The 25,509-nt window shown below is 48.5% G+C and overlaps 1 protein-coding gene across 3 annotated transcripts in view; it reads right to left on the bottom strand.

Annotated features, from left to right (window-relative positions):
* The window catches only part of LOC141259065 (solute carrier family 2, facilitated glucose transporter member 9-like), an 87,330-nt gene that overhangs the window by 43,842 nt on the left and 17,979 nt on the right, over positions 1-25,509 (bottom strand). For all 3 annotated transcript variants that reach the window (XM_073674518.1, XM_073674529.1, XM_073674539.1), the window contains 5 exons: positions 25,095-25,219; positions 24,270-24,399; positions 23,199-23,347; positions 11,896-12,083; positions 5,233-5,343 (listed from right to left, as the gene is read on the bottom strand). In XM_073674518.1, the coding sequence (XP_073530619.1) occupies positions 5,233-5,343; positions 11,896-12,083; positions 23,199-23,347; positions 24,270-24,399; positions 25,095-25,219 (703 nt within the window). The remainder of the gene's footprint in view (positions 1-5,232; positions 5,344-11,895; positions 12,084-23,198; positions 23,348-24,269; positions 24,400-25,094; positions 25,220-25,509) is intronic.

A 25,509-nucleotide genomic window follows, 5' to 3' on the forward strand; every position in this document is an offset into this window, starting at 1 on the left:
CCGTGGGACCGTCAAGTGTTCAGCACTCAAACCGTAACAGAACCACAGTATCTGCTGGTAACATCAATTTTGCGGAATCATTTCACCACTTTTTTAGCCCATCCTTTGCAAGGCCACAGGAGACAAGAAGTCTGACACATAGTCAACGCCTAGAGACGATGGTACAGGAGTATCTCCAAGTAAACATTGAAGCCACGACTGTGTCACTGGACCCTTGCTCTTTTTGGGCTTCCAATCTGGATAAATGGCCGGAGCTAGCCACTTACGCCTTGGAGATCTTGTCATGCCCCGCAGCCAGCGTTCTGTCTGAACGTGTGTTCAGCGCTGCTGGTGGTGTGCTGACAGATAAGCGCACGCGGCTCTCCACTGATAATGTAGACAGACTCACGTTCATAAAGATGAACAAATCATGGATCCGAAACGACTTTTCTACCCCTGTGTCATCCTGGGGAGAGTAAAAGCTTGATGATTGGTTAAAATCACCCTACCAAACGTTTTACGCTTTCAAATTACTAATCATGTTTATCTGTATCTTGACTGGAAAATAATTTGGGCTTTGTAGCAGGGTGCAGCACTGATCCTATTAGGCCATCTATACTAAGCTCCACCAGATTTAAAATTAAAAATAATTTTTAGCTGCATCTAGCCCGGAAAATAATTTTGGGGCTCCGAGATGCGCAAGACACATAAGTGCCTTCTTGCTGCACTACCTGCAGCATGACCCTCATATTGTCAGAATTCGAAGTAATCATGACTACTGGGTTGCCACACTCTTAGATCCCCCAAACTTTTCGATCAACCTTTTCATTTTAATAAAGACCAAAAAAATGGTCATTTTTGAAATTATAAGCATTAGCAGGTTGTTAGAAACTGAAATCAAACAGTTTTCAACTCAAAACTTTATTCTAGGTGATGTTACATTTTCACATAGGACCCCTTGTTCGAAAGGAGCTTCTGAACTCTCTCGTCCATTGAATTTGTCAGGTTTTGGATGGTTTCTGCTTCAATTGTTTTGCATGAGGACAGAATACCCTCCCAGAGCTGTTGCTTAGATGTGAACTGCCTCCCGCCATCATAGACACTCCTTTTAATGATGCTCCAAAGGTTCTGAATGGGGTAGAGGTCAGGGGAGCATGGGGGTCACACCATAAGTTTGTCCCCTTTTATGCCCATATCAGCCAGAGATGCAGATGTTTTATGTGCAGCATGAGATGGTGCATTATCATGCAGAAAAATGATCTTGCTGTGAAATACACGGTTCTTCTTCTTGAACCATGGCAGGAAGTGCTGTTTGAGAAAATCCACATACATTATGGAGTTCATCTTTAGCGCCTTCAGGGATCCTAAAGGGGCCGACAATCTCTCTCCCCATGATTCCAGCCCAAAACATTACTCCACCTCCTCCTTGTTGGCGCTGTAGCCGTGTTTGCGTGGGGTGTCCATCAACCAGCCATCCTCCACTCCATCCATCTGGACCATCGAGCGCTGCACGGCACTCATCTGTGAACAAAACAGTTTTGAAATCAGTCTTCATGTAATGTTTGGCCCACTGGAGCCGTTTCTGCTTGTGTGAAGTGGATAGAGGAGGTCGACAGGATGGCGTATGCACAGCTGCAAACCTCTGAAGGACCCTGCATCTTGTTGTTCGGGGGACGTTGGAGGCACAAGCAGCTTCAAAAACTTGTCTGCTGCTATGACAAGGCTTTTTTGCCGCTGCTCTTTCAACCTGACGTAATTGCCTGTAGGAAAGAGTCCTCAATTTGCCCTTATCAGCACGCACACGTGTGTACTGTGAATCAGCTACATACTTCTTGATTGCCAAGACACTTCATCCTGATCATCGCACAATGTTGATTGTAGTCATGCCTTGACCTAAACACTCCACAATTTGTTGCTTCTCAGCAGCCGACACATCCTTTTTCTTTCCCATTTTGGCAGAAAATGTAGGCTGCTTAATAATGTGAGAGAGCCTTCTTAAGTAGTCTTGCCTTTCATTGGACACACCTGCCAAACTAATTAGCACAGGTGTCTGCAATTGCTTACAGTGATATAAAGAGCCCTGACACACATCACCATCAATGAGTTTAACTGACAAACAAACAAATTCTTCCCTTATCACTCCTAAACACTTTTTGCATAATAATTTGGAACGCGGTGTACATGTGCTTTTCCACAAAACACCAGCGGTTCACGTAGTGAATCTTACAGTTCTAACTTGCCAACCGTGGTCTGTATGGAATTGTTCAATAAAGGGCCCAAAATTAAGATAACATAGATGGGAGAGGTCTCTATGAATAGGAATTCCTAAGTATTTGATACCCTGTGAGGGCCAGGCAAAGGGAAAGTTGGACTGGATGGAATCCTATATGGATTTGGGGAGGGAGACATCGAGGGCCTCAGACTTCGCTGCATTGATTTTAAAATTTTACCATGTAACAAAGTGATCTATTTCAGCCATAACAGCATGGATGGATATATGTGATTGAGTGATATATACTAGGACATCATCAGCAAATAGAGAGCACTTGTACTCGGTGCCTCCCACCTCAATCCACCTAATATTGGGGTTATGGCGAATTGATGAGAGCAGGTGCTCCGTCACTAGGATGTATAAGAGAGGGGACAGAGGACATCCCTGCCTTGTCCCATTGGTGATTGTGAAAGGTGATGAAAATGTTCTGACGCACCCCCTGGGCCTTGGGACACCCGGAGCCGGACCCTTTTTGGTGGATGCTGGTGGTTGTAGTCTTCGTGGCGGCGACCCGGTTCCGTGGCTCAGGGCGGTCAAACCAGTGGCGGAACTATTTATGTGGTTTTGATGTTTAAATGTCCGACTACGCCACCCGTGGATTGCGGTCAGAGTGAACCGCCGCTACAGGGCAGACCGCTGAGGCTGGTGTTGTGGGTGCAGCAGAGCGTAGCATAACTCCCCACGGGAGGAGTATAGCCTCAGGGCAGTGTATGCGGAGGATGGGGGTGATGGTGCAGGGCAGCAGCAGTAACGACACGGAGTCAGTGATGCAGTCCAGGGCCTTTACTCACAGTTCTTATTATCCAGACCACGTCTGCAGGTAACGGCTGCCCACGTCGTACTGTGCTCACCAGGTGAGGGGCTCAGACAACTCCCAGATAACTTTGGAGCACTTCACAGGACCCCCTTTGTGTGTCCTTTGTCTGGCCTTTCTTACCAACACTTCTGTCCGGCTGCCTCGGGCCTCCTCTTGGTAAACTTGGCGCCAGTTTCCCTGACCCTATGTGGTGCCTTCCTAGCGGGTGTAGCGAGGGGCTGCGCCACATAAAATGTCAGAGCCTCCGGTTTCTAGCTGAGGGTCGTTTCCTGCCTCCACTAGTTCGGGGACCGGTCTCCCCGTTTGGCCTGACCCCTCCACGCAGGTGGATTCGGGCGTGCGGTGGCGACTCGCCCGTCCGCACCCCTGGGATCCCTTCATTCCTCGTTCCTGGAGCCTTCTCCGCTCCTCTTCCTTCCTTCTCCCTCTTCCAGGCCTGGGCCTCTGTTACTAGGCCCGCCTCCGGAGCAGAGCTCATGCAGAGCCCCTGCTCCCTGCCACTTCTGCTCAGACTTCTCTGCACTGAACTAAGATGGTGCCCACCTTTTATACTCCCTTCTCAATGCACCCAGGAACTGCTTCCTCCCTGCTCCTGCACTACAGGGTTCCCCTTCCTCAGTGTTCCCTCCCCCCACTCCAGCCAGGGACAGGGACTGTCGTGCCCATCTCAGGGGCATATTGGTCGCCCTGCCCCACGGCAATGTGGTGTAATGCATGCAGGTGTCGGGTCCTGATCCACACTCCATCCTTACCTGAGAGTGAGATATCACACCTCTGGGTGAGGTGCAATACGTCTGTAGCAACCGAGCCCTCAGGGTGCTACAGTTCCATTTATCTTCAGCCTAGGTGACGTATTGCGATACAGGGCCGTGATTTTGGCTATAAAAGGGTCCCCTAGACCCCTACCCCAAGCTTTTTAAGAGAATCATATATGGCGTGCCAGGAGACTCTATGGAATGCTTTCTCAGCATCCAACGAGAGTATCTAATTACAAATTTTTAACTGCATCTAGCCCAGGAAATACTTTGTGCCTAGTAGCAGTGTCTGATAGTCAGCGGATTATCCCGGCTGTTAAGCAAGCTACACCACCTGTAGTTTAGACACTTAATTTTTTCAAAGGAAATGCTTCGGGACCATGGGATACTCAGTGAAGAGCATCAGGAGGCACCCCAAGGCATAGGGGCTGGGACTGGCAGTAGGATGCCTTGCGGTGGACAGCCGAGCTCGATCCTTATAAAAGCTTTTTAACTGCAGCAGCTTTAGTGGACGTTACTGGAGCTGGAATTACGCGGCTGCTGGCATGAGACTTGCCCTCCAATAGATCCTTGTAAATGGATTTAAAGTGTATTCATTCAAATTAGAGAGACAATTTAAATTAAAAAGCTTAGAGCTGCCTCCACCACAGGGGGGCTCGCTCGACCCACCAGCGGACAGGCACCAGTATTGGGAGAGGGGGGCTGGCCATCAGGGTTCACCGCGGCTCTGGCACAAACCCGGCGACACGGAGGTGGCACGGGCAGGAGCGGACTGGCCGTGTCGGCTTCTCACTTTTTGGATTTTAGAAGGGCATGACATGCCTATATCTGTGTCTCCCCCTCCTTTTACTCCTCCACCTCTTTTATTTTCGCATGACTATATGTACTTGTCACTTTTCCATGTGTTAGTTGTGTCTTCTGAGCAGTTTGTCAGCTTTTGGACACCTTTGAAGGTGTTTTCTATGTGTTTCTATGTGTTTTTGTTTGCCTGCCATTGGTTTTAACGGTGTTCGAAGGTGTTCGACGAACAGTTCGACGAACAGTTCGGCGAACACACGGGTGTTCGACGAACCAAACCGAACTCGAACACTACGGGGGTGGCTCAACACTAGTAATTAGCCCTCCCTGTGTGATCTGGCAAAGATGCGGGGCACTTATGTGACCAAGAAGAGGAAAGGAGTGGCCCTGAAAATAGGGAAGATGGTGATAGATAAGTATTTTAATGCATCTACACTACATTACAGACGTATTAAAAAGGAATTAAGTTATGAAGTTTTGCTGAAAGTGCTTCTTTAAACAAATGAAGCAGGAAATTTGCATATTTAGCTTAGTAAATGTTCTCCAATGTTTCCACGATATTGTCATATTTTACAGTTAAACCATATTAATATTCCTATTAAAATACTCACACATAGCATGACAGCCATAAGCTCAAAACTTCCCATTCCTAGAACTATATAGGGAATTTTATCCGGCGGTAAACCAGCCGTGAGAAAAACACTTCTTGCATAATAGAAAATCTGAAATACAGTTAAAGGAGAAACAAATATCAGTACAGGTCCCCAATTACCATGGCCTCAAGTTACAATATTCCTCGGCTAATGTGAATTTTGAGTTATTTCGGAGCCTGGGTGGATAGAAATATGTTGAATCAAACTTCAAAATATAAATGTTATTTATCTTACTTATATAGTGCCATCATATTGGACAGCACTTTATAGATTTTGTCTCTGCTCTCCCCATTGGAGCTCATAATCTAAATTCCCTTTCAGTATATTTTTGGAGTGTGAGAGGAAACCCACACAAACATGGGGAGAACATACAAACTCCTTGCAGATGTTGTCCTTGGTGGGATTTAAACCCAGGACCGCAGCGTTGCAAAGCAACAGCACTAACCACTGAGCCACCATGCTGCCCACCTATTATTGATATTATACAATTAATTTATGAAAATTACTTTGTAGGAATTTAGGAAAGTATTAATTTTTGCCATGGAAAACACACTACAAAGGGTTAATTTGAATACAGTGTCAGATTTTTGGTAGCATAAGGTCGGGTCTATATGCAGTTGTTGGAACCACATTATCTTTCAATGATGTGTGAATATAACGTTTAGTATGTGCCAATTAAAGGAATGATCTTTTTTTTAACTTATTTTATTGAATATTATACAACATAATAAGTTTACATCATAGAACAAAAGAGCAAACAGTTTTTCTCATTAATACTGTTTGGTAAAGTTAACCTTGCCCTTAATATACCATGGATCTCATATTTTAATCAAAAGGATAACACACCCTTGTCAGGCACCAAATATCACATACTTTATCATGAGAGAATACTCCTCATTGCTAGGGGACTAACTTGAGTCAAAGGAAAATCAAACCAAGGCTTCCATACCTTGCCAAATTTTTGAAGATAATGTCTATTTTTTATATACCACCCTCTCATAGGAAGCTGCAGCAGTTACCATATTTACCCAGTGTGAAATTCGTGGGGATCTTCGGTCCATCCATCTCATGGCGACAGCGAAAAACAATGTTTTCCCTGAGAAGAGTGCGAGGGTAGTGAGGCCAGGTCTCCTTATCAAGGATCCCTAATAAACACAACTTAGGGCAGAGTAGTACTGGGGATTGTATGATCTTGATGAGGATAGCTATGACCTCTTTCCAAAAGTCTGCAATAGGAGGGCAATACCACATCAGGTGCATAAAACCTGCCACCTCTTCCCCACACCTATGATAATCTGCAGTGGTAGATCTACTCATTTTATATAACCTGCTAGGTATCAGGTGTTATGCACACGCCCGGGCTGAGCGGCGTGTGCGTGTGATTGTAGTGATTCCACTGGACCGTGCCGGAGAGTGAATGCCTGGAGGGGCGTGACTAAGTATTCACCCGATCCGACCAGGGTCGCACGACGGCATACGACGCCAGTGCACCAAGGAGGAACCGAGCAGAGGGACCAGGTGCTACTCCAGGACAGACCCCGGACACGGCTGTTGACCCACACAGGGGAATACAGGAACAGGCTGGTAGGCTGGCACACAGACTGGAGAGTATAGGCAGGCACGACTGGTATGCAGGCAGGCGGGTATGCAGGCAGGGGGGTAAAGGCAAGCACAGCTAGAGTGCAGACAGGGAGGCACTAGCAGGTAGGAACACAGGCGGGATAGGACCCAGTACACACCGGGACTCAGGAACAATACAGGCAGAGGGTTACAGGCAAGCACAGCTAGAGTGCAGACAAGGCTGAGCAGGGAGGACAGGGCTCTGTTCACACGGAACAGACAGGAAGGGAAAGACAGAGCCAGATACTCACACAGTACTTGCAGAGACAACAAGCAGGAGTTAGGTACGAGTTCAGACTCTGCAGAAAAAGGAAGGGAACGGACATAGAGGCAAAACAGGTAAAGGACAGGAGAGAGTTCAGACTGGAACTGAGTGTACGGAGGAGACCGACACTGCAGAGGGATACAGGAGCGGGTCTGGGAATACGGCCCCCAGAGAGGCGGAACGAACAGGCAAGGAGCGTGTTAAGACAGGACAGACCAGACACAGGAGCGGGTCTAGGAAATCGGCCACTAGAAGGCGAGAGGAACAGGCTAGGAGCGAGTACAGACAGGTCAGACAAGATACAGGAACGGGTCTAGGTAATCGGCCCCTAGAAGGCAGGAGGAACAGGCTAGGAGCGTGTTCAGACAGGACAGACAAGAGAACACAGAAAGGACTCAGTTCAGACACGGGAGCTGATACCGCAAAGCAGGAGACATACAGGACTCAGTTCAGACACGGGAACTGATACAAAAAGCAGGAGACAAGAGACGGGACCTGGCACCTTCAGAGTGCAAGCACACACTGAAGGAAAACACTATGCTCAGGCAGGGATAGAAGGGAGCTGCTGAGCTATATACCAAGTGACAGACAGCAATAGGCTGAGGACGCACAAGGGGTGTGACCCACAGCAGGTACAAAAGGCAGGAAGTGATCGGGCGCCGCCCTTAAGCAGCAGAAACAGACACAAACAGACAGCATGGAGGGAAGCCAGAGAGACATTCTGGACAGGAGATCAAGTGCGCCCTCTTGCACAGTGGGAGATGGACCACCATGCAAGGACGCCGCCAGGTATGTTACAGTACCTCCCCCCTTACGCCCCCTCTTCTTCAGGCCTGCCAGAATCTTCCGCAGGGAATTCGAGGGCCAGTCGTTCACTGGGTTGGAGGGGGACAGAGACTTGAGGGTAATCTCTGCTTCGAGGTACATCTTGTCAAGCTCACAGGAAGAAATAGACGGGTTATCACGTACATAATGAGGAAAAGTCACTGTCTCTTTGTTATCTGGTGGTATCCCGGAGGATTCAGGAAACAACTGGAGGTCCTCCGCCGGGTCAGAAGAGTGCAGAGGCTCAGAGAAAACAACTGCTTCAGAGTACACTAGGTCGGACTCACTGGAGGAAGCAGGCGAGGTATCGGGTACCGAGTATAGGAAAGTCTCTGTCCATTCACCACCAGGTGGCACCCCGAAGGGTTCTGGAGACAGCTGGCGGTCCTCCGCCTGGTCAGAGGGGTGTAGAGACTCACGGGTAACCTCTGCTTCAGAGTACACTAGGTCGGACTCACTGGAGGAAGCAGGCGAGGTATCGGGTACCGAGTATAGGAAAGTCTCTGTCCATTCACCACCAGGTGGCACCCCGAAGGGTTCTGGAGACAGCTGGCGGTCCTCCGCCTGGTCAGAGGGGTGTAGAGACTCACGGGTAACCTCTGCTTCAGAGTACACTAGGTCGGACTCACTGGACGAAGCAAGCGAGGTATCAGATCCAGGATATAGGAAAGTCTCTGTCCATTCACCACCAGGTGGCACCCCGAAGGATTCTGAACACAACTGGAGGTCCTCCGCCTGGTCGGAGGGGTGTAGAGACTCAGGAGTAACCTCTGCTTCGGAGTACACTAAGTTGGACTCACTGGACGAAGCGAGCGAGGTATCAGGTACAGAGTATAGGAGAGTCTCTGTCCTTTCGCTACCAGGTAGCACCCCGAAGGGTTCAGGAGACAACTGGAGATCCTCCGCCTGGTCGGAGGGGTGTAGAGACTCGGAGGTAACTACCACTTTGGGGTACCCATTGTCAGGCTCACAGGACGAAGCGGACAAAGTATTGAGTACCGGGTGTAGAGAAGTCTCTCTCCATTTGTCATCGAGTGGTATCCCGGAGGGTTCAGGAGGCAACAGGGGATCCTCCGCCAGGTAGTAGAGGTGCACAGACTCTGAGGTAACCACAGCTTTGGAGCATCCTTGGACATGCACACCGGTTAAAGAGAAAGAAGCATCTGATGCCGGGTGCAGGAAGTTCTCCTGTGTGGAGTCTGGATGGGCAGAAGTCTCTTCGGCCAGGAGAACTGGTGCACTACCCACGCACATTACCCATTGGGGTTTCTCCGGGATACAGGGAGATGAAGCTTCAGTAGGGACTCCAAGGCTGGGGTCAGGAGGTCTCAGGGAGGACAGACCCTGGCGTGACGGCTTGCCTCTAAGTCTAGCACGTCTGGACTGCCTCTTGAGGTTGAGAGAAGTATTCCGGAAAGCGTAGTCACCCTGTGAGGATTCTGGGTGGGCAGTAGTCTCATTGGGCTGGAGGACTATTGCGCTACCCACACACATTACCCGTCGGGGCTGCTCCGGGATATTGGGAAGTGAAGCTTCAGCAGGGGCTTCAGAGTTAGGGTCCTCGAAGACCATACGAAAGGCCACCAGGAAGGCCTGCAGGTCAAGGATGACAGGATCCCATGCTTCCCATAGGGGGGTGACCCATTTCAAGGCATCACCCGCTAGGTAGTCAATCATAAAGGCCACTTTAGCCCAATCGGAAGGAAAATAGAGAGGGTAGGCCTTAAAGTGTAGCATGCATTGCTCCACAAATGCACGACACTGTCTTGGATCCCCATAGTAACGTGGCGGATCCGCAGGAACGAGGGCTGATAGATCCATCTGGACGGGTGCGTAATTCGCCTGGAACTCAGCTAAGGGAAAAAAAAATTTATTTATTTTATTTTAATGCATGTATTCGCTGGAAAAACTTCTCAAAGAGCGAAGGCCGTGGGGCTCAACGGGAACCATGGCCTGAGCATGCTGTTATGCACACGCCCGGGCTGAGCGGCGTGTGCGTGTGATTGTAGTGATTCCACTGGACCGTGCCGGAGAGTGAATGCCTGGAGGGGCGTGACTAAGTATTCACCCGATCCGACCAGGGTCGCACGACGGCATACGACGCCAGTGCACCAAGGAGGAACCGAGCAGAGGGACCAGGTGCTACTCCAGGACAGACCCCGGACACGGCTGTTGACCCACACAGGGGAATACAGGAACAGGCTGGTAGGCTGGCACACAGACTGGAGGGTATAGGCAGGCACGACTGGTATGCAGGCAGGCGGGTATGCAGGCAGGGGGGTAAAGGCAAGCACAGCTAGAGTGCAGACAGGGAGGCACTAGCAGGTAGGAACACAGGCGGGATAGGACCCAGTACACACCGGGACTCAGGAACAATACAGGCAGAGGGTTACAGGCAAGCACAGCTAGAGTGCAGACAAGGCTGAGCAGGGAGGACAGGGCTCTGTTCACACGGAACAGACAGGAAGGGAAAGACAGAGCCAGATACTCACACAGTACTTGCAGAGACAACAAGCAGGAGTTAGGTACGAGTTCAGACTCTGCAGAAAAAGGAAGGGAACGGACATAGAGGCAAAACAGGTAAAGGACAGGAGAGAGTTCAGACTGGAACTGAGTGTACGGAGGAGACCGACACTGCAGAGGGATACAGGAGCGGGTCTGGGAATACGGCCCCCAGAGAGGCGGAACGAACAGGCAAGGAGCGTGTTAAGACAGGACAGACCAGACACAGGAGCGGGTCTAGGAAATCGGCCACTAGAAGGCGAGAGGAACAGGCTAGGAGCGAGTACAGACAGGTCAGACAAGATACAGGAACGGGTCTAGGTAATCGGCCCCTAGAAGGCAGGAGGAACAGGCTAGGAGCGTGTTCAGACAGGACAGACAAGAGAACACAGAAAGGACTCAGTTCAGACACGGGAGCTGATACCGCAAAGCAGGAGACATACAGGACTCAGTTCAGACACGGGAACTGATACAAAAAGCAGGAGACAAGAGACGGGACCTGGCACCTTCAGAGTGCAAGCACACACTGAAGGAAAACACTATGCTCAGGCAGGGATAGAAGGGAGCTGCTGAGCTATATACCAAGTGACAGACAGCAATAGGCTGAGGACGCACAAGGGGTGTGACCCACAGCAGGTACAAAAGGCAGGAAGTGATCGGGCGCCGCCCTTAAGCAGCAGAAACAGACACAAACAGACAGCATGGAGGGAAGCCAGAGAGACATTCTGGACAGGAGATCAAGTGCGCCCTCTTGCACAGTGGGAGATGGACCACCATGCAAGGACGCCGCCAGGTATGTTACATCAGGTAGCATTGATGGACTATATACAATTGGGTTAGCTTGTTATTAATTGCCAATGAAACATATTGTGGGGATGTCAAGGCCTCATCCTAATCCTCCTCTGATAGGGAGGCTATTACTGTCCTCCATTTGGCCTCAACCAACAATGGCAATGAGGAGCATCTACTGCTTAGTAACTGGGAGTATAAAAAGGAGATCAAGCCCCTGGGTCCCTGGCTCCTTTAAATCCCAGTCAGGGGGTATGAGGATATGAGGGAATTTCCAATGTCTGAGAACTGGGTATTTAGGACATACCTTAGTTGCAGATACCTAAAGAAAGCATGTCTGGGGACTTGAAAGAGCTGTGGACATTGATCAAAGAAAACAAGAACACCCTGGATATACTGTATACCTGTGCCAGAGTCTTGACCCCTAAGTTTGACCAACATTGAGCAACTTGGTAATGTAGCAATTTGGGAAGAGCACTTTTATGCCATAAGTTGGACTCAGCTAGTGTCAAAGGAATGATCTTTGAATAGTGAATATTTGAACATGAAGACATCAGCCAGATATTCTGGGTACAACCTCAGAACATGTTTATCATAAATATGTAGACAAATTACTCAACTGCATTGATGCCCGACATCTGAAGAGTAAATGTAATAACAAGCACAACGTAAAGCTGCCAACGCAGAGATGGCTCTTTCACCAGCTCCATGACACTCATGCTCCTAGACTTCTGGCGCATCTCCTGCTCAGCCAAAATTTCATTCATCATGATTTGATGGTCTCCGGGTCCCCAAATTCTTTGCATAGCTGAAATTTCAGGAAAATAATTGAATTAAGACTGTGCTAAATCCATATAAAGGAATAAAACTTAGTATAATAAAATACTCAATGAAATAGCACTACACAATGGATTACAATTTTTATACTATAGGTTATAACCCATTGCACTTAAAGGGTTTTTCCCACGAACAAAGTTAAATTTAATCAACATTGTAATCAATAGAACTTTGAATAATAATAAGTTCCACAATTGGATGTGTTTAAAAAAAATGTTCTTAGGTTAGATAATCTTATAAATGTGCCCCTGCTGTGTCCTGTGTAATGGCTGTGACTGACCGTACAGGAACATGGTCTGATCATACCACATCTCCTGGTCAGGGAGGATGCAAAAGAGTATACAGACATTACAGCAGGCGATCGCAGCTGATTCTTTCTTTCAGGTAAAACATTACTTAAAAGCAGGCATTGAAATGTTTTGCCTCACAAAAAGAATAAGCTGCGATCCCCGATTATAATGTCTGTATACTCTTTTGCTTCCTCCCCTGCCCAGGAGATGTGGCATGATCAGACCATGTTCCTGAACAGTCAGACACAGTCATTACACAGAACACAGCAGGGGCACCACGTAAAGTGCAGGTAATTCTCCTACTGAATGATTTATTGCCAAATTATCAGCTCTGCTTCCATATGCTGATATATTATGTAACCTGCACTTTGACTATCAAAATAAAAAATTATATTCTATGTGGTGTGGACAAGAATTCCTTGCTCTATGCATTCCTATAAGACTAAAAACAAGGCAGTCTGATAAAGGTATTCAAAGAAATCTAAAACGGAACTAAATTAAAGCCCCCCTATAAAATGTAACATTACATGTACTGTATACCCCTAGACAGCAAACATACATAGTACTATATAAAAAAAAAATGTTGCTTACATACACAGTACACATGTGTATATATATTTATATGTATATTTAGTTAGGTCCAGAAATATTTGGACAGTGACACAAGTTTTGGCATTTTAGCATTACCAAAACATATTCAAGATACAGTTATATAATCAACATGGGCTTAAAATGCAGACTCTCAGCTTTAATTTGAGATTATTTGCATCCTAATTGGAGTTAGGGTATAGGAATTACAACTCTTTAATATGTAGCTGCCTGTTTTTTCAGGGGACCAAAGATAATTGGACATTTATCTCAAAAGCTTTTTAATGGGTTGCATAGACTTTTCCCTTGTTAATACATAATCATTTAAGCAGGTAAAAGGTCTGGAGCTTATTCTAGGTGTGGCATTTGCATTTGGAAGCTGTTTCTGTGAACCCACAACATGCGGTCAATTGAACTCTCAATTGAAGTTAAACAGACCATTATTAGGCTAAAAAAGATGAAATCCATCAGATAGATAGCAGAAATGTTAGAAGTGACCAAATCATCAGTTTGGTACATTCTGCAAAAATAAAGAGTACATTGGTGAGCTTGAAAAATATTAAAATTTGAGAGTCCTGGGTGGTTGATACCGTTTAACGGCTAACTGAAAAGATGTTAACAAATAACAAGCTTTCAAGGCTACTCAAATCTCTTCATCAGGCTCAGTATAGCGGAAAATCTGAAGAGTCAAATATTTATACACAACAGGACACAGGAATAATGTCTTATTTAAGACAGGCGACGTGAAGCAGAACTATCAATGTGGGAAGGGGTGAAACAGTTGTGGCAGTAAATATTGGAGGAGTTCATAGATAAGCAGTGTGAAAGTTTTATTAAAGTAGGAAAGACGAGTCAGCTAATCAGGACCGTTGCTCTTGTATCACTGGATCTGGAATATTCGCATGGAGCTGCCCAAACCAGGGCTGCAGGAACGCAGTTCAGTAGAGAGGAGTCCTCCAGCGACGTGCAGGTACATATAAAACTTCACTTTTATTAAAGCATTTTAAAAGCAGTATAAAGCCAGTATAGAGCCAGCACAAGGTAGAGTCCATGCGTTTTGGCATGATGCTCTACTCAGACCATGCACGTCGCTGCATGGTCAGAGTAGTAGTAGCTGAAAGTTTTATCTGGTCCGGGGATTGTGATGCCCCCCACAAAGTCTGAGGAGCACATTCCTTAATTGATGTAAAAAGACATAAGTCCATGCTCTGAATGTGTCAAAGGTCATCATAAGTTTGTATTCCCACATTCTTCTGTCTCTTTGAAGTTACCTTTCAACACCAGCAATTTCATGTCTATGAAGCTGTGATCAGGGCTACAAAAATGTTTGGCCACTGGTAGAGCTATTCTTTTCTCTTTTATTGTGTGGCAATGAGAATTCAGCCTTGTTCTAAGTTTTTGTCCTGTTTCCCCCACTCAAAAAGGCCTGGATGAACACGGATAATCTCAGTATGCTTTCCGTGATGAAGAAAAACCCCTTCACAACATCTACCAAAGTGAAGAACACTCTCCAGGAAGTAGGTGTTTCATTTTCTAAGTCTACCATAAGGAAAAAACTTCCTGAGAGCTAATACAGAGGGTTCACCACAAGGTGCAAATCATTAATCAGCCTTAAACATAAAAAGGCCAGATTAGACTTTGCAATAAAAAAAAACATCTAAGGAAGCCAGCCCAATTCTGGAACAGCATTTTTGGACAGATGAAACTGAGATCAACCTGTACCAGAATGATGGGAAGAAGAAATTATGGAGAAGGCTTGAAACGGCTCATGATCCAAAGTCCACCACATCCTCTGTAAACCATGGTGGAGGCAGTGTGATGGCATGAGCATGCATGGCTTCCAATGGCACTGGGTCACTAGTTTTTATTGATTATGTGACTGAAGACAAAAGCAGCTGGATGAATTCTGAAGTGTACAGGGCTATACTATTGACGCGCCCCCTGGGACATATTCCTTTCTGAGGGGAATACCCGGCACCGGATCAGATGGGGGGTTGTAGTCTCCGAGCGGCTGTGACCCGGTCCCGTGCCCAGGGCGTCAAGCTCAGTGTTATGTGGCAGTCTTTACTGATGTTATTAAAGTTCGTTGTGTCGACTACGCCACCCGTTGTGATGCGGTCACTGTGACCGCCGCTGCGGCAGGGTCCGCTGAGGCTGATGGTGGACGCGCAGCTTGGTGGGATAACCCCCAACGGGAGGGGTATAGCCTCAGAGGGGACAGGCGCAGAGGATGGGGGTTGTGGTGGTGCGGTGCAGCCGGTAATGATGACAGACTCGGGTTGTGCAGTTAAGGGTCTTTACTTACTGCAGATGTTCCTGGTCACTCTAGCTCCAAGTGACCTCCCGAGCCGTGCTGCGTCCACCAGGTCCTGGATCCGGCCAACCCCCAAACAAGTCCGGAGCGTGGCCCTGAGCTCTCCCTCTGTCCTTTCTTCAGCCGTCCCCACCAGTGATTCACCTAAGTCCAGCTCCCTCGGGCCTTCTGTTGGGCAACCTTTGGCCTAAGGTTCCCTGACCCTTCCTGTGGTGTGCCTTCAGGGTGAATGTAGTGGGTGACCGTGACAGACACTGCCCACGGTCTCCGGTCTCTGGCTGGGGAATGTCTTTGCCCCCACCAGCTTGGGTTCCGGTACCCTTCTGCTGACTCCTCACCCGGTGTTCTTATTTGGGTTCTTGGGTCCCTTCTTTGTCCCCCTCTGGGTCTTTCTTCACTCCACTCTCTCTCTCTCCAGGGCTGCTGTTTCCTGCTCTCTGCATCTGACTTGTCCTCTGCAGCTGACTGACCCTGATTCTAAGTTGGTGCCCTCCTTATATATCCCTCTATGTGTGAGCTCAGGTGACCAGCACCCAATGAGCTCCTATCACTACCCAGACTGCTCCCCCTATCTGCCCCTACACTACATGGGATGTTCCTCCCCCCCTCCCACTCCAGCCAGGAACAGGCTCGGTCGCACCTGCACATTTCTAAGTGGGAGTGCCGTCGGCCTGCTCCTCTGGAATGGGATGTATGTAGTGCATGCAGTCTATCTGAGCTCAGTTCCACACTCCTTCCTTACCCGGGAGTGGAATATCACACCTCTGGGTTGAGGTGCAATACCCCTGTAGCAGCCGAATCCTCAGGGTGCTACATTCCCCCCTGGTAAATCACAGCACGTCCTCGGGCTGTAAGACAAAACACCAAAACATACAAATTTTTATAAACATATAAAACATATAAAATATTATATATATATAAACTTTTTCATATAGACATCATTATAACATTCTCGTCGTCTCGTTCTTTCTTCCTCCTCTGGTCACCGTGCAACTCGTGACCAGGTAAAGTGCGACAGTCTTTTGATAAGCAGTTTCTCATAAAACCAGTAGGGGGCGCCTTAGGAAGCGCAACTATGTACAGGGAAGTTTTGGCCGTTCTCAGTCCCCGGCCAAGTAAAGAGAATGGGATGGCTGCTCACAGTCCTCAGCCTGGTTTGGGTAGGGGACACAAGGATTAAACTGTTCACTGGTCCCAACGGGGACTAAACTTTAAAGCAGCCACGGTTACTTGGGTACCCCGACAGGTAACTATTTACATCTCCTTTGTACTATTTCAGTCATAGTACCTTCTAGCCTTGAACCCGTCCGGGTCTTCTGGCTCCTCCTCCCTACACCGCAACTCCTCCTCTGTCAGGCGATGCACGTGGAGGGCGTAAGGTCCCTTGGCACACTTGTGCCGGGTGAACGTTACCTCGTCACCGACGTAGAGGTCACGGCCTTTGTGACCCTCTGGCAGGTGAGACTCGACATCCCGTCGGGTAACGAAGACGTCACCCATGGTGTTCCGGTCCTTTATGAAGCCCCACCCATGCTGCGCATTAAACTTTATTACCGTCCCGATGGTACGGGGACGATCTGCTGCATAGGGGTCCCTTCTGGTCCGACTCTTTTGCTCCGCGCTGCGGGTCCGGGCCCATTGCTCTCTGGCCCGCCTCTCCTCCCGCTCTCTCTTGAACTCTGCCAGCTGTTGACGGCAACACTCGGTACGCTCTGCTGCAGCTGCCCGAGTCTCTCCGGTGAACCCCATCAAATCTTCTCCCGTGGGGTCCCACACGAACTGGGCTTCCTCGAGTGGAGGCGAGACCCGAGTCACGGGCTTTGGAGCCGGGATCAGGGGCTCACACAGGGGACCTAACTTCTTTTGTCGCTCCAGTTCCAAGAATTCTTTGGGCCAGATGAAAGGCCGCCCGTCCGGCCACGCTAGCTGGCTGAAGGGGTCCTCTCCCAGATTTGGCACCCTTGATGTTGCGGGTGCGGGCGCGATGGTGGGGGCGCCCAGGTTACCCAGGCCTTGCGGCCAGGCCGGGGGCATCTGGAAGGTAAATGGAACTGTTAACACGGCGGCGCCCTGGGCTACCTGGCCTTGCGACCAGGCCGGAGGCTCCGCGGATGTAGATGGCTCTGCTGGGGATGCGGCGCCCGGAAACGCTAGGCCCTGCGACCAGGCCGGAGGCTCCTCTTCCTTCGCCACGCTCCGGGTCACGACGCGTGACGTCACTGGGGTCGCGACGGCGGCTTCCGGTCGGGGCCTAGTCGGTGGCGGTGTCATGGCGATCTCGGGTACGGCAGGGGGACTTTCGGGCTCTGCGACGGGGAGCTGGGGCAGGTGGGCGGTCTTCCGGTATGGGGTATAGGCGTCCCCCTTACCTGCTGCCATACGTCTCGCTCCCTCTTCTGCGCCGTCTCCGGCCTTGGGTCCTCCCGCGTCATCCGCAGAGGTAGTCGGTGTCTTCTTCCAAGGGAGCGGGTTCCGTGGACGGATTCCAGCTTGCTGGGCCATCTCCCGGCCCCACTCCGCCAGGATCTCCCTCTGCACTCGGGCCATCCTTCCCGCGAGGCCCTCCAGGGCACTCCGCGCGCACTCCCGATCTCGGGGAAGCTGCGCCAGGATCTCCGCTAAGCCTAGCGGGGTTGTTGACTCTAGCAGGCTCCTGACCATCGGGTCGGTGCTGCTCTGCTCTGCTTCCGGCAGGCTCCTGGCCAGCGGGCCGGTGCTGCTCTGCTCTCCTCCTTCTTCCTTCTGCAGGCTCCTGGCCAGCGGGCCGGTGCTGCTCTGCTGCCGCTCCATTCCCGGGTCTACTCTTCCTCTTCTCGACTCCGGGTGCTCTCGCTCTGGACACCTTGCCTCCGGGTGCGCTCGTTCTAGACTGCTCCAAGCGACACCCATCTTTGTTCTTCTCTTTCGTCTCCTCCCACTCCGAGGGCGGTCCCGGGGCAACTCGGTGACTGTCAGCTCCAGGGGTAGTTCTTTCACGCTGACAGACACCTCCAGCATCACAGTCTCCGCTGGTGGGGGCGGTTTCCACTTTTGGCGCCATTTTCTGTCCCGGCCCACGATGGGATGTGGCCTCTTGCCCTCCTTTGGCACGCCCATAATGGCGTCCGCTGCTCTTCCAAGGCGGGAAATCTGCGGTTTTGGCGGGAAGCGTCGCCCAGTGGCGGGAAACTCTGCAGATGGCGGGAACAAGCTGGAAATGGCGGACAATCGGCGGGAAACGACTGGTGATGGAGTCCGATGGCGTGGACCCTCCGGAACCGGCGGGAGACTTCTTTCTGAGGTAAACTTGCACTTTTCTTCAGGCACGCAGTACCCGGGTGTTGCGGGCACGTAATCCTGCCGACTACGCCAAAGTTGACGCGCCCCCTGGGACATATTCCTTTCTGAGGGGAATACCCGGCACCGGATCAGATGGGGGGTTGTAGTCTCCGAGCGGCTGTGACCCGGTCCCGTGCCCAGGGCGTCAAGCTCAGTGTTATGTGGCAGTCTTTACTGATGTTATTAAAGTTCGTTGTGTCGACTACGCCACCCGTTGTGATGTGGTCACTGTGACCGCCGCTGCGGCAGGGTCCGCTGAGGCTGATGGTGGACGCGCAGCTTGGTGGGATAACCCCCAACGGGAGGGGTATAGCCTCAGAGGGGACAGGCGCAGAGGATGGGGGTTGTGGTGGTGCGGTGCAGCCGGTAATGATGACAGACTCGGGTTGTGCAGTTAAGGGTCTTTACTTACTGCAGATGTTCCTGGTCACTCTAGCTCCAAGTGACCTCCCGAGCCGTGCTGCGTCCACCAGGTCCTGGATCCGGCCAACCCCCAAACAAGTCCGGAGCGTGGCCCTGAGCTCTCCCTCTGTCCTTTCTTCAGCCGTCCCCACCAGTGATTCACCTAAGTCCAGCTCCCTCGGGCCTTCTGTTGGGCAACCTTTGGCCTAAGGTTCCCTGACCCTTCCTGTGGTGTGCCTTCAGGGTGAATGTAGTGGGTGACCGTGACAGACACTGCCCACGGTCTCCGGTCTCTGGCTGGGGAATGTCTTTGCCCCCACCAGCTTGGGTTCCGGTACCCTTCTGCTGACTCCTCACCCGGTGTTCTTATTTGGGTTCTTGGGTCCCTTCTTTGTCCCCCTCTGGGTCTTTCTTCACTCCACTCTCTCTCTCTCCAGGGCTGCTGTTTCCTGCTCTCTGCATCTGACTTGTCCTCTGCAGCTGACTGACCCTGATTCTAAGTTGGTGCCCTCCTTATATATCCCTCTATGTGTGAGCTCAGGTGACCAGCACCCAATGAGCTCCTATCACTACCCAGACTGCTCCCCCTATCTGCCCCTACACTACATGGGATGTTCCTCCCCCCCTCCCACTCCAGCCAGGAACAGGCTCGGTCGCACCTGCACATTTCTAAGTGGGAGTGCCGTCGGCCTGCTCCTCTGGAATGGGATGTATGTAGTGCATGCAGTCTATCTGAGCTCAGTTCCACACTCCTTCCTTACCCGGGAGTGGAATATCACACCTCTGGGTTGAGGTGCAATACCCCTGTAGCAGCCGAATCCTCAGGGTGCTACACTATCAGCTCAGATTCAACCGAATGCAGCAAGGTTGATTGGATGGCACTTCATGGTACCGATGAATAATAACCCAAAACATATTGCGAAAGCAACCCAGAAGTTTTTTAAGGCAATGAAGTGGAATATTCTGCAATGGCTGAGTCAATCGCCAGATCTAGATCAATTGAAGTCAGCTGCAATAAAGGCCTGGCAGAGCATCACAGAGGATGAAAACCAAAGCGTTTGGTGACGTCCATGGCTTCTAGTCTTCAGGCAGTCATTGCCTGCAATGGATTCTCTACAAAGTATTAAAAATTAACATTTTATTTATGATAGTTAATTTGTCCAAGTACTTTTGAGCACCTGAAATGAGGAGGTTTTGTTGAAAATCTGAAAGTCTACTGGAGAGGATTACACAGTAATCAAGAAGACCTTTAGTAATTGCTGTCAGGCCCCTGTGTCTGAAGGACTGGAAGGAACCCTGAGCCCAATCCCAGAGCCTCCACCTCACCCCCGGATACATGAGGACATCAATAGCCAGAAGATCCTAGAACTCACCAACAAGATGATTGAGCTGCTGACTGGAGAGGAGCCTATAAGGTGTCAGTACGTCTCAGTCTATTTCTCCATGGAGGAGTGGGAGTATCTAGAAGGACACAAGGATCGGTAAAAGGAGGTGATGATGGAGGAGCACCGGCCCCGCACATCACCAGTTCTCTCCAGTAAGAGGACAACCCCAGAGAGATGTCCCGCTCCTCCTCCTGCACTGGATCATCAGCTTTTGGATCCAGATAAGGATCTGAGCAATATTAATGCTCCAGAGAGAAATGTGAGGGGCGATCAGCGGTGTAAAGAGGAGACTTCTACAGATAACCACCCAGATGACTGTACCGGAAGGTCAGAGGGACATCCAAAATCTTCACATGTTAATGCAGATTATTGTAGTATCATTTTATATGGATATGAGGAGAATGCTTATATTGAAAATATATCCTCAGCCCCTCCTTTCGCATCGGCGTCTCTGCCTTCTTCCAGGCAGAGACGCCGTCCCTCTCACCTCCTCTCTCCCCGCGCTCCCCGCTCTCCTTCCCAGCCTGCTGTCGGCGCGCGCAGTCCCCCGGGCACTGTGCTTAGGGCGCGCGCGCGCTCCCCCCCTCTTAAAGGGGCCACGCGCGCCGTCCTAAGGAGTCCCCGGCCAATGGCCGATAGTCCTCCCATATATAGGGCACCTCCTCCAAAATGGAGGTGCCCGAGCAAAGTTATTGCACAGTTTCTTATCTCTGCTTCAGCCGTCAGGTCCCGCTGCTAGCCTGACTCCTCGTCCTGCCTGCCAGCCTGTTATCTGCCCGCTACCGGCTGAGCCTGCCAGCCTGCTCACCTGGAGCGCTCACCTGTTACCTGCCTGTTATCTGCCCTGGCTGTCAGTCCGCTCACCTGGGAGCACCCGTCTGTTACCTGCTGTGTCTGTCTGCCCGCTCTCCTGGGAGCACCCGCCTGTTACCTGCTGTGTCCGTCAGCCCGCTCACCTGGGAGCGCCCACCTGTTACCTGCTTGTTACCTGCCTTGTCTGTCTGCCCGCTCACCTGGGAGCACCCGCCTATTTCCTGCTAGCCTGCCTGGAGGCTCTGCCGTCACTTGCTGTGACCACCTGCCTGGTGAACCTAGAGACTTCTACTTGCTCTGCTGTCACGTACCGTGGCCACCTGTCAGCTAACCAGAGACTTCTGCCTGCTTGCCGTGTCCATCCGTCATACCGGTCAGTCCCAGCCATCTGACCCGTGGGAGCCACCTGCTCTCTTACAAGGTCGTCCCCAGAGTAGCACCTGGTCCCTCTGCCTGGATCCTCCCTGGTCACGGAGTCATTAGCCGCCGTCCGACCAGGGTCGGTTCGGGTTGATACTTAGTCACGCCCCTCTGGGTCCCTCCTTGCACCTCGGCACAGAGGTTCCACCACCCGGACCCGTAACACCTCCTATCCAAAATGTATCATCTGATCCTTTTAAACAGATCCTATCTCCTGATTCATCACAGGCTGTAAAGTAAAAAAGTTACAGACTGGGTGTTGAAAAGCTCTCATAGGAGGAAGTCATATTTATGTTCAGAATATGGCAAATGTTTTTCGTAGAAATCAGGTTTGGTTAGACATCATAGAATTCATGTCAGGAATGTGAAAAATGCTTTACTGATAAAGCATGTCTTGTTAGACATGAGAGAATTCACACCGAAGAAAAGCTGTATTCATGTTCAGAATGTGGGAAATGTTTTGAACAGAAATCACATCTAGTTAGGCATCATAAAAAAACACACAGGAGAGAAACCATATCATTAACATGTCTATCCATTCTGTGATTTCCAGAATTCTTTGGCTTTTCCTTTTTGCTCTGCCTCTGAATCCCCATATGACTTTAAAAATTGCCCCACCATGTGGCCCCTTAGTTAGTGATTAGCCATTATCCCCCATAAATATATAAAATTATTCAATGTGCCCTTTTGAATATATAAGAAGCTACTGTGCCCTCTTAATACTAAATTATCCTCTATGTACCCCTTAGCATCAAATTAGCATCTATGCTCCCCTTAATATTAAATTAGCCACTTCCACCTCTTAATAATACATTGGCCACTGTGTCCCCCTTTATTATTAAATTAACCACTGTGCCTCCCGTTAATATTAAATTAACTACTATGCAACCTTTTAGTATTATATTAGACACTGTGCTCCCTAGTCTTAATATTAAATTAGTTGCTTTGTCTGCCTGTCGTCTATCTATCCGCCCAGCAGTCAAGAAGAATCTGGCAGGATGTCCAATCCCTGATTGGCAGTGATGACTGGAGAAGAATGGCAGTGGCACACTGACACAGCTCATTTGTCTGCCTTCACCCCAGCCGTCACTCTGCTGTGTGCACAAATTCTGGATGGAGTCTAAGCGCCGACAGCTGTACTACATTCATAATGATTTTTTTTCCAAATGCACCCTCCCCAGGCTGTCATGAGATGGCTCTCAGGACAGTCTCCTAATTCAGCCTATCCTTCGTCCCTGGCATGCATGTGGCAGAAATCCACATAACCAACAGCAAAATTACACATGTTAAGCATCCCATATGTATGATAGAATTTGCATCCAGTGAAAAACCTAACCTGGGATCATTGTTCGTCCTATAGACTTTAAATAAATCTGTACCATGCATACATGACCATTGCTCCATTCAAATTGGGGACATCAATTCTCATACTCATTGGGGGAATCTGGGGGTGGAACCCGCAGCGATCCAGCACTTATCATCTAATGTTAATAATACAGGTCAATTTTTGCTTTAAATTCTGTTTTACAAAGGCAACAAAAATTATAGTAATTTACATTTTAGACAGCGATCCTGGTCTTTTTTCACTAATAGTAGATACGGTGGAGTCTCTGGGTAAAAGTTCATTACAATCAGTTGTAGCAATTCTGTAACACCACACAATGACAGCATCAAAGGCCACAGTGTCTCTGTCCCCAGAACTTCACTGAAAAAGAGCAGTATGACAAATTGCAAAAAAATTAGTACATATACAGAAATTTCATTTTAAACTGCTTTTAATTAATTTTATGTTACTCCATGGAAGAAATGTATAGAGCAAAGAAAACAGAGGTTTTAGTAAATTTAGAAAAACAGTAAAAAACAGAAATTGGAAGGTGTCAAATGCTGTAATTCCAATATTAAAGGCAGCTCGGAGTAGAATTTGCATTTGGGATACATTGAAATAAAAAGTTTAGTTTAGGTATAGGGGTATCCCAGTTGAATTGTTAAATTTACATGAATTACAGATTGAAAGAAAATGTGATAGGACAATTCCCATCCTCAGTCTTCAACTGTTACTACATGTGCACATAGAGGGTCCTAAAGCAAACAATAAAAGTGCTGCCGACTTCTGGTCCTGATTCCCAGCTTAAAATCCGGGGTGGGGCGTGGAGAAGCTTAGCCCTTCCCAGTAAAAATTAGTGATGGGCAGTCTGGCTCTTTTAGGTGATCTGGCTCTTCTGGATCCACGCACCAAAAAGAGCCGGCTCTTTTGGATCCTAAATGGATCCCTATTAAATATGTGTTCACCATAGGTGAACACATATTTAACATTAAGTTGATGCGGTCAAAACTCTGCCCACTTGCAATTAGCCAATTAAATAGATGAATGGGTGGAGTTTGGCTCGGGTGGGCGGAGTTACAACCGCCGAACACCCTGATTTTACGCCCAATGAGAGCCAGTCAAAGAGTTTAGTGGCTCTCACTTGGGTGCCGGCTCCCATCGTTCATAGCAGGGAGCCCACGCTTTATCTCGGTTCGTTCGCGACTGACACATCACTAGTAAAAAGTGACTGCACAGTGTCAAAGTGCACATATTAGATATTGGTCTGATTAAGTTCCATATCTTATTTTATTCTGAATCTTACCTAAGACCAACAATTTGACCAAAGAGTTTTCCTGTGGTTACAAAGATTGGGGCTGAAGTGTTGGTGAACCCTCGAAGTTTACTGGGAGCGATCTCTCCAAGATACTGAACATATATGTTAATTGCCAAACCTGCAAAAAAAAATGTATGTGAATCTGTTGGGTGACGGCACAGTGGTTTATGGTTTAATGCATCGTCTTTGTTACTATGGTAAGTAATAACTATGCCAGGAGAGCACATCCACTAAGTACTGAGAAAAATAGAATTCAAAGACAATTGATTGTTTTTTATTGTAAGAGCTGTCAGAATAGGCAAGAGTCGGTATTAGGAGTTTACTTATTTAATTACTAGAGAAAGGTCATTGATTCTAATTGTCAGATTAAAAATTTGAAAAGAATTTTCAACTTCTGTCTCATGGGAGTTTACACCTTTATCTGATCAACTTTGTAAGACTACAGATTTTGGGTAAAAAAATATTCAGATACAATTAACTTTCTTAAATAAATCTGAACAAAGTGGATGAAGTGATGCATTATAACTTTCTTGGTGACCTATGTTTTGGTAAGTAATCTAAAGGGATGGTGGCTCAGTGGTTAAATCTGTAGCTTTGCAGCACCGGCGTCCTGGGTTCAAATCCCACCAAGAACAAAATCTGTAAATCTCCCCATGTTTGCATGGGTTTCTTCAGGGTTCTCTGGTTTCTTCCCGCACTTCAAAGACATACTGATAGGGAATTTAGATTGTGAGCTCCAATGCGGACTGTGGTAATGATGTTTGTAAAGTTTTGTGAAATTATTGCCATTATATAAGCAAGTAAAATAAATACCTAATGTAAAACCATAGAGAAACCGTCCCACAAAAATAATTTCATAGGATCCACTAATGTTGCTGAGCCCAAAACACAGAGAAGCTGTTATTCCCACCAGGTCGCTGAGTATGTGACACCGTCTCCTGTAAAGAAATATGAAGGAGATCTTATAAGGTGTCACACCTGGCTTTTTTGACTGTTTGATATGGCTCAGTCAGTAATGCATCAGCACTATACATTTAGAAATTGATGTACTTTTTGCTTATTAATGTAATGTCCTGTTATAGAAAAACAGAGGTCAATCATCATAAAGATATATTATGAAATAAATCAACAAGGACATTTTGGACCAAAAAATACATTGTAGTTAAAGATGGAGATTCTTTTGAAGGATATTTATAAATCATAAGACTGTAGCAGATTTTGAATTGGG

Source organism: Phyllobates terribilis, unplaced genomic scaffold, assembly GCF_046119375.1.
Source record: "Phyllobates terribilis strain yellow unplaced genomic scaffold, ASM4611937v1 Scaffold_1__5_contigs__length_1240528914, whole genome shotgun sequence".
In the NCBI taxonomy this organism is placed as follows: domain Eukaryota; kingdom Metazoa; phylum Chordata; class Amphibia; order Anura; family Dendrobatidae; genus Phyllobates; species Phyllobates terribilis.